The sequence below is a fragment of the Oncorhynchus mykiss genome, chromosome 16 (assembly GCF_057628025.1).
Source record: "Oncorhynchus mykiss isolate SJ-2025 chromosome 16, ASM5762802v1, whole genome shotgun sequence".
Taxonomy (NCBI): domain Eukaryota; kingdom Metazoa; phylum Chordata; class Actinopteri; order Salmoniformes; family Salmonidae; genus Oncorhynchus; species Oncorhynchus mykiss.
In genome coordinates, this window is record NC_143037.1 from 67,107,249 (window position 1) to 67,123,673 (window position 16,425).

General features: G+C 44.9%; 1 protein-coding gene across 1 annotated transcript; it reads right to left on the minus strand.

Moving 5' to 3' along the window:
- Positions 1 to 127: 127 nt before the first annotated feature.
- LOC110492537 (kelch repeat and BTB domain-containing protein 12) lies at positions 128 to 6,071 on the minus strand. The gene is made up of 10 exons (XM_036947545.2): positions 5,748 to 6,071; positions 5,301 to 5,507; positions 5,031 to 5,212; positions 4,828 to 4,960; positions 4,345 to 4,578; positions 3,908 to 4,257; positions 3,475 to 3,748; positions 3,154 to 3,304; positions 841 to 1,038; positions 128 to 769 (listed from the first exon to the last, which is right to left on the minus strand). The coding sequence occupies exons 2-10, from the start codon at positions 5,469 to 5,471 to the stop codon at positions 609 to 611; spliced, it is 1,854 nt and encodes a 617-aa protein (XP_036803440.1). The 5' UTR covers positions 5,472 to 5,507; positions 5,748 to 6,071; the 3' UTR covers positions 128 to 608.
- Between the last annotated feature and the right edge of the window lie 10,354 nt (positions 6,072 to 16,425).

Sequence of the window (16,425 nt, forward strand, 5' to 3'; positions counted from 1 at the left end):
CAGACTTGTTTGTTTTCCGTTCCCCGGAAAAATAAACGCTTGAGATGGACATCAGTTAAAGACCAGTACATTGTTAAACTGTGAATATGTATTGTGGAAGGAGAGAAATAGGCCTACAGACCAGACATTTTATATTTGGAAAGCCTGAATGTCTTAATTTGTATTTTATTGAAACACAGAGTTCAGATGTTAGTACAGGCATCACATCATGCAGAGTCTGTGTGATAGGCTAGTAGTTTATAGCCCTCAAGCTCAACTGCCAGTTCTACTGCATTATTTAATGGACTGATTTAGACCTGGGACACCAACTAATGATCAGGTAGAACAGAAAACCAGCAGACTCCGGACCTCATAGGGTAAGAGTTGAATACCCCTGGTCTAAAGCTTAGGCTGTCCTTATAGAGTAAGTTTACAGAGCAATTGATTTTCATACCTTATCCTTTCATCTGAGGGATACCACATACAGTACTTATAAGCTTATAGGCTATCATGTCTTGACGATGAAACAAAGTTATAGAGTAGGCCTAGAGCAACATGAGTCCCTCTTTATGCAATATTGTCTCTGTGTTTTCTCTTCCTCTGAGTAGGCCATTTTTGTCCTGTGTCCATCAATGGTCAGAGCTCGGGGTTGAGAGATCACGGGGGTTGAGGTTGGCCACCAGACAGACGCTGTAGCTGTCATGCATGGCTGCTCGACGCTCCACCACCGTCCACACGTTGTCCTTGGGATCCAGCTCTAAGATCTCCTTGGTGATGATCTCATGGCGACCTGTCAAAATATGATTGATAATTGATTGATTCATTTATTGATTGATCAGTGTAAATGTGTTTGGTTCTCACCTGCCCCCTTGTAGTAGCCACAGAGGTACAGCTTGCCGTCCACCTCCCCAATGTTGGAGGCATTGGTTCGTAAAGAGAGGAGAGCTGTGGGGAGGGTTGGCCCTGACCTCCAGGTATCTTCTTCTGGGTTGTAGATCTCCACTGAGCTCAGGCAGCGACGAGATTGGCCACGGTCCTCCCCCTCACACCCTATACCCCCTGGAGAACACACATATGCACTGAAAATAAATATAAACATAACATGTAAAGTGTTGGTCCCATGTTTCATGAGCTACAATACAAGGTCCCAGACATTTTCCATATGCACAAAAAGCTTATTTCGCTCAAATTGTGTCCACAAATGTGTTTACATCCCAGTTAGTGAGCATTTCTCTTTTGCCAAGATAATACATCCACCTGACATGTGTGGCATATCAAGAAGTTGATTAGACAGCATGATCATTACACAGGTGCACCTTGTGCTGGGGGACAATAAAGGGCCACTCTAAAAATGTGCAGTTTTGTCACACAACACAATGCCACAGATGTCTCAAGTTTTGAGGGAGCATGCAATTGGCATGCTGACTGCAGGAATGTCCACCAGAGCTGTTTCCAGATAATTTAATGTTAATTTCTCTACTGTAAGCTGGCTTCAATGTCGTTTTTGAATACTTTCCAAAGGCACTGTACATGTGGTGTGCGGTTGTGAGGCCCGTTTAACGTACTGCTAAATTCTCTTTTTGACTTTTTCCACATTTTGTAATGTTAAAGCCTTATTCTAAAATGGATTAAATTGTTTTTTCCCCTCAACAATCTATACACAATATGCCATAATGACAAAGCAAAAACAGGTTTTTAGACATTTTTGCAAATTTATTTTAAAAAAATTGAAAAATTAAATATCAGTATTCTGACCCTTTACTCAGTACTTTGTTGAAGCTCCTTTGGCAGTGATTGCAGCATCGATTCTTCTTGGGTATGACACTACAAGCTTGGCACACCTGTATTTGGGGAGTTTCTCCCATTCTTCTCTGCAGATCCTCTCAAGCTCTATCAGGTTTGATGGGGAGTGTTGCTGTATAGCTATTTTCATGTCTCCAGAGATGTTTGATTGGGTTCAAGTCTGGGCTCTGGCTAGGCCACTCAAGGACATTCAGAGACTTGTCCCAAAGCCACTCCTGAGTCTGAGGTCCTGAGTGCTCTGGAGCAGGTTTTCATCAAGGATCTCTCTGTACTTTGCTCTGTTCATCTTTGCCTCGATCCTGACTAGTCTCCCAGTCCCTGACGCTGAAAAACATCCCCACAGCATGATGCTGCCACTACCATGCTTCACGGTAGGGATGGTGCCAGGTTTACTCCAGACGTGACGCTTGGCATTCAGGACAAAGAGTTCAATATTGGTTTTTATCAGACCAGAGAATCTTGTTTCTCATGGTCTGAGAGTCTTTAGGTGCCTTTTGGCAAACTCCAAGCGGGCTGTCATGTGCCTTTTACTTAGGAGTGGCTTCCGTCTGGCCACTCTATCATAAAGCTTGTCCTTCTTGAAGGTCCTCCCATCTCCACAGAGGAACTCTGGAGCTCTGTCAGAGTGACCATCGGGTTCTTGGTCACCTCCCTGACCAAGGCCCTTCTCCCCTGATTGCTCACTTTGGCTGGGAGGCTAGCTCTAGGAAGAGTCTTGGTGGTTCCTAACATCCTCCATTTAAGAATGATGGAGGCCACTGTGTTCTTGGGGACCTTCAATGCTGTAAAATAAGAATTTGTTCTTAACTGACTTGCCTAGTTAAATAAAAAATGTTCCGTTCACTATTATGTTCCAACTGTTTTGACCCTCATGCCTCCATCTGGATGAAGTGAGAAAAATAAAGACAGAAAACGTCCATTGAAAGACGTGCTCTAACCTGGCATGTAGAATTCTCCATTGAAAGACGTGCTCTAACCTGGCATGTAGATCTCTCCATTGAAAGACGTGCTCTAACCTGGCATGTTGATCTCTCCATTGAAAGACGTACTCTAACCTGGCATGTAGATCTCTCCATTGAAAGACGTGCTCTAACCTGGCATGTAGATCTCTCCATTGAAAGACGTGCTCTAACCTGGCATGTAGAATTCTCCATTGAAAGACGTGCTCTAACCTGGCATGTAGATCTCTCCATTGAAAGACGTACTCTAACCTGGCATGTAGATCTCTCCATTGAAAGACGTACTCTAACCTGGCATGTAGATCTCTCCATTGAAAGACGTGCTCTAACCTGGCATGTAGATAGATCTCTCCATTGAAAGACGTGCTCTAACCTGGCATGTAGATCTCTCCATTGAAAGATGTGCTCTAACCTAGCATGTAGATCTCTCCATTGAGTGTGGCGACTCCACAGCGGTAGCGTGAGTATCTCATGTTTTCACACTCTATCCACCGGTCCTTGCCTGGGTCAAACTGGAACACACGGCTACTCAGCCTGTCTGGCTCATCGTCTGGACGGTCCGACTGGAGGGGGACGAAGGAGGGGTGGAGAGAGAGGATGGGGGTGAGGAAGGGAGAAGGGAGGAGGATCAGAGTTTTTCCCAAGTTGCACTTTGTAACAAAAAAGCATAAAAAGCATCATATAACCTATATGTGATTGATTGAGTGGTTTTTTGACTGACATTCCTGCTCACCTGTGGCGTCCAGCCCCCCAGCACGTAAAGGTGGTCCTTGAGGCTGACCACACAGTGACAGGCCAATGGGAGAGGCAGAGGAGCGAAGCTCAGCCAGGACCCGCCCCTTCTCAGCGACCACCTCTCAACACTGTTGGTGATGATGTAATGGTTCCTGACCTTCATCTGTCCCCCCAGCAGGTAGAGGGCATCACCTAGTGCCGCCAGGGCATACATGTCCCTGTACCCCACCCAGCATAGCTCCTCCCAGCTGCCCTCACAAGACCGATCATACCTGGGCAGACAACAGAGGACAGGTATGTATTTTATACACACACACACACACACACACACACACACACACACACACACACACACACACACACACACACACACACACACACACACACACACACACACACACACACACACACACACACACACACACACACACCTGTACATCCCCAGCCTCTTGGTCCTGTGTTCGTCCTCCTCTTCTACAGCCACCACTATGCTGTTGTCCCTTGTCACCGCCCCTGCCGTGATCGCCCCTGTCCCCTTCACTGGAGAGGGGATGTAGTACGTCCTTCTGGCCTGGGGGGCGAAGCATAAGCTGAGGTCAGCCTGACCCCCCCGGCGGGCTGGGACGCCCCCTTCATCAGTCCCCCCCAGGCAGAGGAGCAGGTCTGTGGTCTCCATCCCGTAACGCAGGGTGGGGCGAGGAGGGGCAGCCGCCACAGAGAGATAAGAAGTCTGAAGAGCCGCGTCGATCATCCCGAAGCATTCCGCATCCCGGAGCAATACCTGCAACCATACACTTACAATTAGTAGGGTGGACATAGCTTTAAAATCTCCTTCTCTCCATCCTCCTCTTTCTCTTTCCATCCTCACCGGGTTTCTCCTCCTGGCCCTCCTGAGGAAGTTGGGGTCTATCAGCTCCAGTCGTACCCGCCTGAGGAGCTCCACGGCCTGGGCCTCACTCTGCTCATCTCCCCTGCGCTTCTCCACCCAGCGCAGCACCAGTTCCAGGACGCTCTCCTCCTGGGTCACATTCAGGTCGTCTGAACCCAGCAGACCCCCCAGACTCTGGGCGTCCAACTCCAACACCTCCTCTTCCTGACACACCTGAAAGGAGAGGGGAGGAGGGGAGAGAGAGAGAGAGAAAGAGAAGAGAGGTGATACAAAGAGATGACGTTGTGAGTGAGAGTAGGTAATACATTTAATAAATGTTTATATGTCAGACCGCTCTGTTTAATTCTGCCTGTAGACAGATGCAGGGAACTACTGCTCTCTTGTGGTGAGAAGAGGAAATGGACATGACTGTGGCAGTTGGGAAGAATTATACTCAGATTATACTGAATGATATGGTCCTACCTGGGCAAAGTGACGACACAAGTATCTCAGGGCGAGGTCTGCCAGGTCAGCGGCCCCCAGGTCTCTGGCCCAGTGGTACAGTCCTACACAGTTGGAAGTATCCATGCTGTCCAACATGTAGCTCTGACACAACCTGTAATAGTGACCATAATGTAGTGATTGTATTAGTCGTGTTATGGCTAACAGTAGCCACCTGAACTCACCTGAATGCCCCGTCTATGTGCAGCAGGAAGGCAGCAGCGGCCACTCCCTGAGTGTTGTCGTGGGAGAGAGGCAGCTGGGCGCGGTACATGTACCCCAGGAGCAGCTCCAAGCTCTGGGCAGGAGTGTCCCTGAGAGGCACCTCACCTCCACGGGTCTCCCTCAGACCACAGGTAAACATGGCCTGGAGGGATAAAAGAAGTATGGTAAACACCATGGTAAAATGGTCATATTTATTTTGGGGTTCATTGAAACAAGCACAATTATCTTACCTGGAAGTAAGGACTGAAGGCGGATAGCACCACCCGGTGGCAGGGGAATGGAATGCCCTCGGCCAGGAGAACCACGTCAGTCAGTTCCCTGGCCCCCCACATCCTCTCCAGCTGCCCCAGCAGAAGAAGTCCATGTTCAGCCTGACCAGGCACCATCACCTGGGGGTCCATCTCTCACCTTGGAGGGTGAAGATGGCTCTGCTAACCCTGGAGAGAGAGAGAGAGAGAGAGAGAGAGAGAGAGAGAGAGAGAGAGAGAGAGAGAGAGAGAGAAGAGAGAGAAGAGAGAGTGAGGACATCAGAAATAGACACAACGGTGTGTGTAACACTACACCAGGGCAGACATGCTCCTTGTACACCCCACACGACAGACATTGAGCTGTAGCGGTAGAGGTAGATTAAGAAGCAATACCATGACATTAGTTTACTCTGATCAGAGCTACTGTACCAGCAGTCTGCAGGACAACCTCTCCAGGGCTTGGTGCTTCTCTTTCAGGACTGGAGTCATGTCAGTTGCATTGTATCATAGTGGAGAATGGAGTTGTGTCTCTGTCAATGGCCGTTGCTGTGTCTGTCCCTAATACTGTTTGGTTGCTGTTTGTCTCTCTGTGTGTGTGTGTGTGTGTTTGTGTGCGTGTGTGTGTGTGTGTGTGTGTGTGTGTGTGTGTGTGTTTGTGTGTGTGTGTGTGTGTGCGTGTGTGTGTGCGTGTGTGTGTGTGTGCGTGTGTGTGTGTGTGTGTGTGCGTGTGTGTGTGTGTGTGTGTGTGTGTGTAAACAGGTTTTAAATAGATCAGTGCAAGGGAGCCATGTGTCTCTGCTGTAGTTCAGTCAGGGCTAAATGCTTTGCTGAAAATCTGTGCACTTCTCCCATTGACTCTGATGCATGATGCATCTACAGAAACCGCAACGATCAAACTATCTATGGCTCCACCCAGTATCAAAATATACTAAACGTTTTGATAATAGTTGGTATTCACAGTGCTTAGTGGTACTGTTAAAATGTCATTTCAAGCATTTTTCCAATTTGATGTATTATTTCACCTACAAAGAAGAATTGTTGTTGGCAAATAGGTCAGAATGAAATAGTGTACAGTTGAAGGAGATTGGCTACTACTGTACGAAAGTCCACAGAGGACATATGAATTTAAAAAGGATTCCCATGTTAGGTCGTGATCACAACATATTTATCTCATGATCACGACATAATAAAAGTTGTTTTGTCGAGCCCACGACATAAACTCCATACATTTAAGTCATTTAGCAGACGCAATTATCCAGAGCGACTTACAGGAGCAATTAAGGTTAAGTACCTTGCTCAAGAGCACATTGGCAGATTTTATTTTCATCTAGTCAGCTCAGGGATTCGAACCTGCCACCCACAGGAGTGGACGTATTGACAATAGATTCGCAGCGGTGTCACAGTGCACCAGAGGCAGATCTGTTAAGTAACCATGTGCTAGTGTACAGGGGCCTTCTTATCAAAGCTCCAACAATAAAAGACTAACTGAGGAATTACAAATTCCAAACAAACTGTATGTGTCTAGTCCAGCGTTTCCCAAACTCGGTCCTGGGCACTCCAAGGGGTGCACCTTTTGGTTTTTGCCATAGTATCACACAGCTTATTCAAATGATGAACTCATATTCAAGCTTTGGTTATTTGAATCAGCTGTGTAGTGTTAGGGCAAAAACCAAAACGTGCACCCCTTGGGGTCCCCAGGACCGAGTTTGGGAAACGTTGATCTGAGATCATTTTTCTAACTGGATGAATAGCAGAGCTGTCCTTCAGCACAACATCATTTAGCCCACCATTTGTGACTATAATGACAAATAGACTGCAGCCTTCATGAAATGTTGTAGTATTTAGAAACCTCAACATGTGATTCACTTTAGCTGTTTTACCAGTTTAGTTTTTCTGTACTATTTGTTAATTGTTGTTTGTGACTGTTTTTGCTGTTATTGACAGGCCAACCTCCCTGTTAAAATGATTAAAGAGATTAAAATAAACATTTATTGGTAGTCTGGTAATCTTTGGTAAACTTTCATTGGTAGTCTGTGACCACAGACCTTTTCTTGCACTGAACATTTCACATCCAATCCATTCAGAATAGTAGTGCAACCGTACTTTTACATGTCTTTAAAATGTGATTGTATTGGAGCCAAAACTGGAAGCCATCTATAACTGACAGACATAATGCAATTTCTGCCTGGGTTAATCCCTTACCAAAATAAAAGTGGATGCGCTGATCCACGGTGGGCTCTGCCTCCTCAGCCGGACTGTCAATCTATCACCAATACTGATCCACAGTGGGCTCTGCCTCCTCAGCCGTAACTGTCAATCTATCACCAATACTGATCCACAGTGGGCTCTGCCTCAGCCGGACTGTCAATCTATCATCAATACTGATCCACAGTGGGCTCTGCCTCAGCCGGACTGTCAATCTATCACCAATACTGATCCACAGTGGGCTCTGCCTCAGCCGGACTGTCAATCTATCATCAATACTGATCCACTCCTGTTTATAGAGCTTATCTCGTGATCTCGACAAGACAACTTTTGTTATGTTGTGATCTTGAGATAAATAAGTTGTGACTTCCGTACAAACCTTTGTCTTACATGTTACATTTAACTGTTTTATGAGGATATTTGAATGTTTCATGCTGTGACATGACTGTTAGCCCCATACACTGAAAAGCTCCTATTTATCTTTATGGCATTTTACAAGCTTCTGTCTTCATGTCATTTCAGTCTATGCGTCTCATTTCTTCTATGATATTGTTCCTTGTAAATCCGTTATCAAGTTCAGTTATTTTTTTTCTTGGTTTTCAGTCAAGAGCATTAGATAATACAGTGTTGAAAAAAACATGCTGTCTGAAAACATTATGCAATGACTTTATTCCTGCGGTATATTGTGCCGTATATTTTATTGTTCTGTCATTGCCCTACAATGTCTGCAAGGCACCATTACATGCTCAGTCATGCTCTGTAGTAAACTGGTTTTATTGGTGCTTTCAGACGAGCCCCTCTCCATCTGTGTATCAATAAACCATGAAAAAGCAAAGAACAAGAACAAAAAGGCTAATGACCTGTCACTCCAAGAAGAACATGTGAACATATATGTTTTAATGTTTACCAACATACACCTATGTTTATGTGCTTTTACCTAGTTATCCCACGGGACAAACCTTCTGACAGTACAAATGACACCGCAACAAAAACATCCGTGGACATGTTCAAAAATGCTCAAATAACAACTCTCACGGTAGACACAATAATCAGGCTACACTCAACTACAGTACATCACTAGTAGCACATAGGGAATGTCAGTGTGTGTGTGTGTGTGTGTGTGAGTGTGAGTGTGAGTGTGAGTGTGTGTGAGTGTGAGTGTGAGTTTGAGTGTGAGTGTGTGCAACATGTCAGTTGTACCCAAGCCTGTCCCGTCCTATATCCTTGACATCCCGTCCTATATCCTTGACATCCCGTCCTATATCCTTGACACCCCGTCCTATATCCTTGACATCCCGTCCTATATCCTTGACATCCCGTCCTATATCCTTGACACCCCGTCCTATATCCTTGACATCCCGTCCTTTATCCTTGACACCCCGTCCTATATCCTTGACATCCCGTCCTATATCCTTGACATCCCGTCCTATATCCTTGACATCTGTTGTTCATATTGTAGCTCATGCTCTTGCCTTCATACAGTACTTGAGCAGGGGTACCCAGGTTGCAGTGTTAAAGCTCATTTCCTGCTATTCTACACATGTAGCTATGGTTTATATGTGATATCTATGTGACTCAAACATCTCAACAAAATCAATGGGCTAAAAAACCTAGCTAAAAAAAAACGTTAGCTGACTTAGGCTATTGATCAATACCTAATACCTAATAAATAGATATGCAATGACCGGAGGAAAACTGCTGGTGCACTACTCCATTTCGAAGTTGCACTTTGTGCATTCTACTATTACAACTTTCAAGAGTAAGTTGAAGGCCTGACTGACTTCTTTTTGTTCTGCAGTTGTTCATCTCCCCCTATGTCTTTGCCACCCCTGGATGGAAATATGTAAATAACTGAATAGGAGTTGGAAAAGAAGGGAAGCGCCACCTACAGTGCCTTGCGAAAGTATTCGGCCCCCTTGAACTTTGCGACCTTTTGCCACATTTCAGGCTTCAAACATAAAGATATAAAACTGTATTTTTTTGTGAAGAATCAACAACAAGTGGGACACAATCATGAAGTGGAACGCCATTTATTGGATATTTCAAACTTTTTTAACAAATCAAAAACTGAAAAATTGGGCGTGCTAAATTATTCAGCCCCTTTACTTTCAGTGCAGCAAACTCTCTCCAGAAGTTCAGTGAGGATCTCTGAATGATCCAATGTTGACCTAAATGACTAATGATGATAAATACAATCCACCTGTGTGTAATCAAGTCTCCGTATAAATGCACCTGCACTGTGATAGTCTCAGAGGTCCGTCAAAAGCGCAGAGAGCATCATGAAGAACAAGGAACACACCAGGCAGGTCCGAGATACTGTTGTGAAGAAGTTTAAAGCCGGATTTGGATACAAAAAGATTTCCCAAGCTTTAAACATCCCAAGGAGCACTGTGCAAGCGATAATATTGAAATGGAAGGAGTATCAGACCACTGCAAATCTACCAAGACCTGGCCGTCCCTCTAAACTTTCAGCTCATACAAGGAGAAGACTGATCAGAGATGCAGCCAAGAGGCCCATGATCACTCTGGATGAACTGCAGAGATCTACAGCTGAGGTGGGAGACTCTGTCCATAGGACAACAATCAGTCGTATATTGCACAAATCTGGCCTTTATGGAAGAGTGGCAAGAAGAAAGCCATTTCTTAAAGATATCCATAAAAAGTGTCGTTTAAAGTTTGCCACAAGCCACCTGGGAGACACACCAAACATGTGGAAGAAGGTGCTCTGGTCAGATGAAACCAAAATGGAACTTTTTGGCAACAATGCAAAACGTTATGTTTGGCGTAAAAGCAACACAGCTGAACACACCATCCCCACTGTCAAACATGGTGGTGGTAGCATCATGGTTTGGGCCTGCTTTTCTTCAGCAGGGACAGGGAAGATGGTTAAAATTGATGGGAAGATGGATGGAGCCAAATACAGGACCATTCTGGAAGAAAACCTGATGGAGTCTGCAAAAGACCTGAGACTGGGACGGAGATTTGTCTTCCAACAAGACAATGATCCAAAACATAAAGCAACATCTACAATGGAATGGTTAAAAAATAAACATATCCAGGTGTTAGAATGGCCAAGTCAAAGTCCAGACCTGAATCCAATCGAGAATCTGTGGAAAGAACTGAAAACTGCTGTTCACAAATGCTCTCCATCCAACCTCACTTAGCTCGAGCTGTTTTGCAAGGAGGAATGGAAAAAAATGTCAGTCTCTCGATGTGCAAAACTGATAGAGACATACCCCAAGCGACTTACAGCTGTAATCGCAGCAAAAGGTGGCGCTACAAAGTATTAACTTAAGGGGGCTGAATAATTTTGCACGCCCAATTTTTCAGTTTTTGATTTGTTAAAAAAGTTTGAAATATCCAATAAATGTCGTTCCACTTCATGATTGTGTCCCACTTGTTGTTGATTCTTCACAAAAAAATACAGTTTTATATCTTTATGTTTGAAGCCTGAAATGTGGCAAAAGGTTGCAAAGTTCAAGGGGGCCGAATACTTTCGCAAGGCACTGTATGTGTGTTATAAAACCTATAGCAAGAGCCCAGAGATGTTCCTGGTCCCCCACTGGATTAGGGACAAGAACGTTTCTTGATCATGTGACCAGGAAAAGCTAGGAACAACTCTGGGCTCTTGCTATAGGTTTTATAACACACATAGGTGGCGCTTCCCTTATTTTCCAACCCATATTCATTATGCACACATTTGGTTTGAATGGACAGGAACCAGCTGAATGGGATTTTATTTTGTTTCTTGATATACCCCACACTATTTTAGTGTAGATACAGTATTTAGCGAATATATTCACTGAATTAAACCCACATTTGATATGAAAGGACATGACTCGAGACAGATTAATTTGGAAACAAAATGTGCTGGCACACATTAATGTCTTGCCACACACACACACACACACACACACACTTGGAATGTGAGGCCAACACACTGAGGAACACTGAGGCCCCAATGCAGGGCCAGGGGTCAGGTCAGGACAGCCTGAAGACTGACGATACATGATAAACACTGTGTGTGTGTGTGTGTGTGTGTGTGTGTGTGTGTGTGTGTGTGTGTGTGTGTGTGTGTGTGTGTGTGTGTGTGTGTGTGTGTGTGACACTGTGTTTTTGGACTTTAGAGATGTCTTTGGCCTTTGGTACTGAAAGACAGTAAATGTGCAGTGTTGTATGAAAGACACAGCAGAGGTAACCACTGGTACTCAAGTCTAAAACTGACAAGCCCCCAGCGAATAAACCAATCAGAGTTTACTCTCATCACAAAACATATAGTTTATCTTGGACATAAGTTTAAAAAAAACATTTTTAAAAATTACACCTTTTTTTCTCCCCAATTTCATGGAATCCAATTGGTAGTTACAGTCTTGTTTCATTACGGCAACTCCCGTACGGACTCGGGAGAGGCGAAGGTCGAGAGCCGTGCATCCTCCGAAACACAAACCAACCAAGCCGCACTGCTTCTTGACACAATGCCCACTTAACCCGGGAACCAGCCGCACCAATGTGTCACCGTACACCTGCCGACCGTGTCAGCATGCACCCGGCCCACAACAGGAGTCCCTAGTGCTCGATGGGACAAGGACATCCCTGCCGGCCATGTGCGCCGCCCCATGAGTCTCCCGGTAGATGCCGGCTGCGACAGAGCCTGGACTCAAACCCAGATTCTCTAGACCACTGAGCCACTCGGGAGGCCCTTCTTGGACGTATGTTTAATGTTGCTGGCGAGAGGGGGGGAACAAGTTGAGAAGCTTGTCCATTGGTATTCAACCAGGCTTGATTTGATTGACATTTCCCCTCTGCCTGTGGTCATGAAGCTAGAAGCTGTGAGAGAGGGGGTCCTAGTAAAGATTCAACATCTGCTTACAAATGTGCCTCTCCCACAGAAGGTTCTGGGGGAAATGAATAACAAAACTGTTCAGGTGGTGAGAAAGTGGCTATGCTTAAACACACACCACACATGACAGTGTCTTCCTGAGCCAGAGAGAGGGGGGTTTAGAAGTCCCGAATATTGAGTGGATTTACACTGCTACCAGACTGACTCACCTGTTGGACATGCTCAACAGTGACGATGTGAGAGCCTCCGTCCTTCTGGACCTATGGAGGAAGGTTCCACTGGTCAGGGACACTGAGGACAACTTCCTGGGCTTCAGGAGGAAGGTTCCACTGGTCAGGGACACTGAGGACAACTTCCTGGGCTTCAGGAGGAAGGTTCCACTGGTCAGGGACACTGAGGACAACTTCTTGGGCTTCAGGAGGAAGGTTCCACTGGTCAGGGACACTGAGGACAACTTCCTGGGCTTCAGGAGGAATGTTCCACTGGTCAGGGACACTGAGGACAACTTCCTGGACCTACGGAGGAAGGTTCCACTGGTCAGGGACACTGAGGACAACTTCCTGGACCTACGGAGGAAGGTTCCACTGGTCAGGGACACTGAGGACAACTTCCTGGGCTTCAGGAGGAAGACCAATGGAAAATTGGACACTTGTGTTGTGGACTTCGGAGTCTGGTCAGACTGGCCGGACCTCAACGACCTGTGCAACAGGACTGGAGTGGAGCTCAGACGGACACGGACTGAAATTCAAACTGAGCCAGTGACTTCCTCTGATGCAGTTGATGGCAGATTGCTGTGTTGTTGTGGAGGCTTCTGTCACCTATGATTGAACATCTCATCCTACATCCAGGGCACTCCTTGGTATCAGATGGATGCAGCTACTGCAACACTGGACTGGCCTGAGCCTGCAGGGGAAACTCACTGCTCTGGACTGTGCTGACCACTCTGTCTCCCTTTCCATGTACCAGAATGCTGCCGTTGTTAAGGACATTCTCACCTTTACTGTTAAGGTGAGGCTGCAAGTTCTACCAACATAATATAATCTAGCACTCTGGTACCCTGTAAACCATGATACATGTTGTATTCTACATGAGTCAAATGTAATGGAGTCCATTTCCCATGTTGTGAATGGCTGCTGTTCATACAAGGATTTGTACATTGCTATACATTGCTAGCCTTGTCGACCTGATAGCCAACGAGGTGAAACAAGTAGTCTCACCAACAGCACACATGCATAAACATCGTTGTGTAAGGTGATGCTGGTTTGATGTTGGTATAACTATGTTTCTTCCTGTGGGCCAAATACACCAGATATTGTTGCTGTGGGGGGAGGCCAGGTTGGAGGTGCTCATTTTGGAGGTGCGCTGCTCATTGGACGGCTACATGGAGAAGACCTTTGCAGAGAAGCTTCTTAAATACCAGCTCCCCGTGGCACGCTTGGACAGCCTCGGGTGGTGGTGCTAGCTGGTGGCTCTGATATTTGGCAGTCTCGGCCACGTACACAGGCTTGCAGTGCGTGGCCTCCAGATTGCGGGCCTGACAGAAACTAGGGCAAAGCAATACTGCTTTGTTTCAGCTGTCGTGGGCAGCCTAGCTGTTTGGAGAAGGAGGTGCTTTCTGTACCCTTGAGGGCCATGCATATAGGGACCTTTGAAATGTTTGGATCGTTTTTTAGTCAATTTGATTGGTGGATTCAAATAAAGTATTTAAAATGTGTGTGTGTGTACACAACTATCTATGGATAGAATAAAAGCAGAACGGAGGATGAAAGATGGTGGTCTAATGCAGTTCCACCATTGGCTGTAACTAGTCATTCATATCTGGGCTGTGATCCCCGTCCTCCATCCATCATGAAGGTATTTATATCCTCAGTTACTCATATCCATCATGAAGGTATTTATAACCTCAGTTACTCATATCCATCATGAAGATATTATAACCTCAGTTACTCATATCCATCATGAAGGTATTTATAACCTCAGTTACTCATATCCATCATGAATGTATTTATAATCTCAGTTACTCATATCCATCATGAAGGTATTTATAACCTCAGTTACTCATATCCATCATGAAGATATTATAACCTCAGTTACTCATAGAAATACTACAGACTGCATCCTGGAAAAGACCTCAAAGGAACATCTGTCTATACGTTCAGTAGAGGTTAAACAAACAAATCATTATGGTCAAATCCAGATGCAAATACACTCCAATAGCACGTTTGGAAAGGTACTTGATAAAGGGGCTTCAACGAGTTTGCCAGCTTACTTGTGTAAACATTAACTACGAACACACACGTTTAAACTGACCCGAGAGGTATTTCACAGCCGATCGAAAACAAATCCTAATTTGTATGATATTTTGGACAGTATTTATTTCTATCAGAGGTTTATCAGATGTGTTGCGCAGTAGGATATGAAACTCTGGAGGAAGGTGTGGAACATCTTCCTCCTAATCTGGACTTCAGTCTGTCTAAACCTTGTAGTACAGTCTGTCCGAGCCAAGACAAGACAATCACTACCAATAAAACTGGCAGTATATTGCAATACTAAGTCCAAAATGAATTCATGGGAACGGACAGTTTTATACAGAGCCATGATCACATTGAACTCCCTTCCATCTCAAATTAGTCAAGCAAACAGCAAAATTACCTTGAAAAAAAAACAGATTAAAAAACAAGCGAGGTACTGTGAGGTACAAGCGAGGTACACACCCTCACACACACATCATTTTTGTTGTTGTATTGTTTGTATAATGTTTTGTTGCCGAATTGTTTGTATATTTTGTATTTAAAATGAGTGTGACTGTCGTTGTCTATCAGTGTATCAGTGCTTTGTTACTTGTCATGCTTGATGTTTTTTTGTGGACCCCAGGAAGAGTAGCTGCTGCAAATACAGTGCAAATACTCTTCCTACTAAATCAGATTACAAGTGTGTTTTGTGGGTGTGAGGGAAGATACTTTACTGATTGATTTATTGATTGATGGGTAAAACAATTCCTACAGTTAAAAACTATTTAGAAAAACTTTTTTGAACTACAAAGAACTCTGAAGGATGGCACGTGAAAACAGGACATAACACTCAGGAAAACAATTGAAAAACACGTGTGTGTGTGTTTATGTGTGCATGAGGAGGTAGAGATGTCAACTCAGCCCAGGATGAATGACCTAGGGAAAAAGTACAGCTGGGTGACTGGCCTGAGTAAACACTTTCACCGTGCTTTCATTGCCGACCACACACACACACACACACACACACACACACACACACACACACACACACACACACACACACACACACACACACACACACACACACACACACACACACACACACACACACACACACACACACACACACACACACACACACACACACACACACACACTGAGAGAGAGAAACATACACACACACATTGGTTTTACAAACCAAGTGGGGACCAAAACATTTACTCCCATTCAAAGTCTTTTTTCCCCCAACCCTTAACCATAAACCTAACCCCAACCCTTAACCCTAAACCTAAACCCAACCCTTAACCCTAAACCTAACCCCAACCCTTAACCCTAAACCTAACCCCAACCCTTAACCCTAAACCTAACCCCAACCCTTAACCCTAAACCTAACCCCAACCCTTAACCCTAAACCTAACCCCAACCCTTAACCCTAAACCTAACCCTAACCCTTAACCCTAAACCTAACCCTAACCCTTAACCCTAAACCTAACCCCAACCCTTAACCCTAAACCTAACCCTAACCCCAACCCTTAACCCTTAACCTTAACTCCAAACCCCTAACACTAAAACTAAACCTAACCCTAACCCTTAACCCTTACCTTAACTCCAAACCCCTAACACTAAAACTAAACCTAACCCTAACTCCTAACTCTTATTCTAACCCAAACCTAATTGTAACCCTAACCCTAAATGTAACTCCTAACCATAATTCTAACCCAAACCTAATTCTAACCCTAAACCTGACCCTAAGCCTAAAATAGCCTTTATCTACAAAATGTCACCACTTGTTAGAATTGTCCTTGTTTTACTGTCCCTGTGAGGACTTCTG

Excerpts from the sequence above, each read along its gene's own strand:
- LOC110492537 (XM_036947545.2), bottom strand. The coding sequence starts at position 5,471 with ATGGACCCCCAGGTGATGGTGCCTGGTCAGGCTGAACATGGACTTCTT. Across the intron at positions 5,213-5,300 it reads CCTTCAGTCCTTACTTCCAG|GCCATGTTTACCTGTGGTCT; the intron begins GTAAGATAATTG and ends TTATCCCTCCAG. Across the intron at positions 3,749-3,907 it reads AAGAGGCTGGGGATGTACAG|GTATGATCGGTCTTGTGAGG; the intron begins GTGTGTGTGTGT and ends TTGTCTGCCCAG.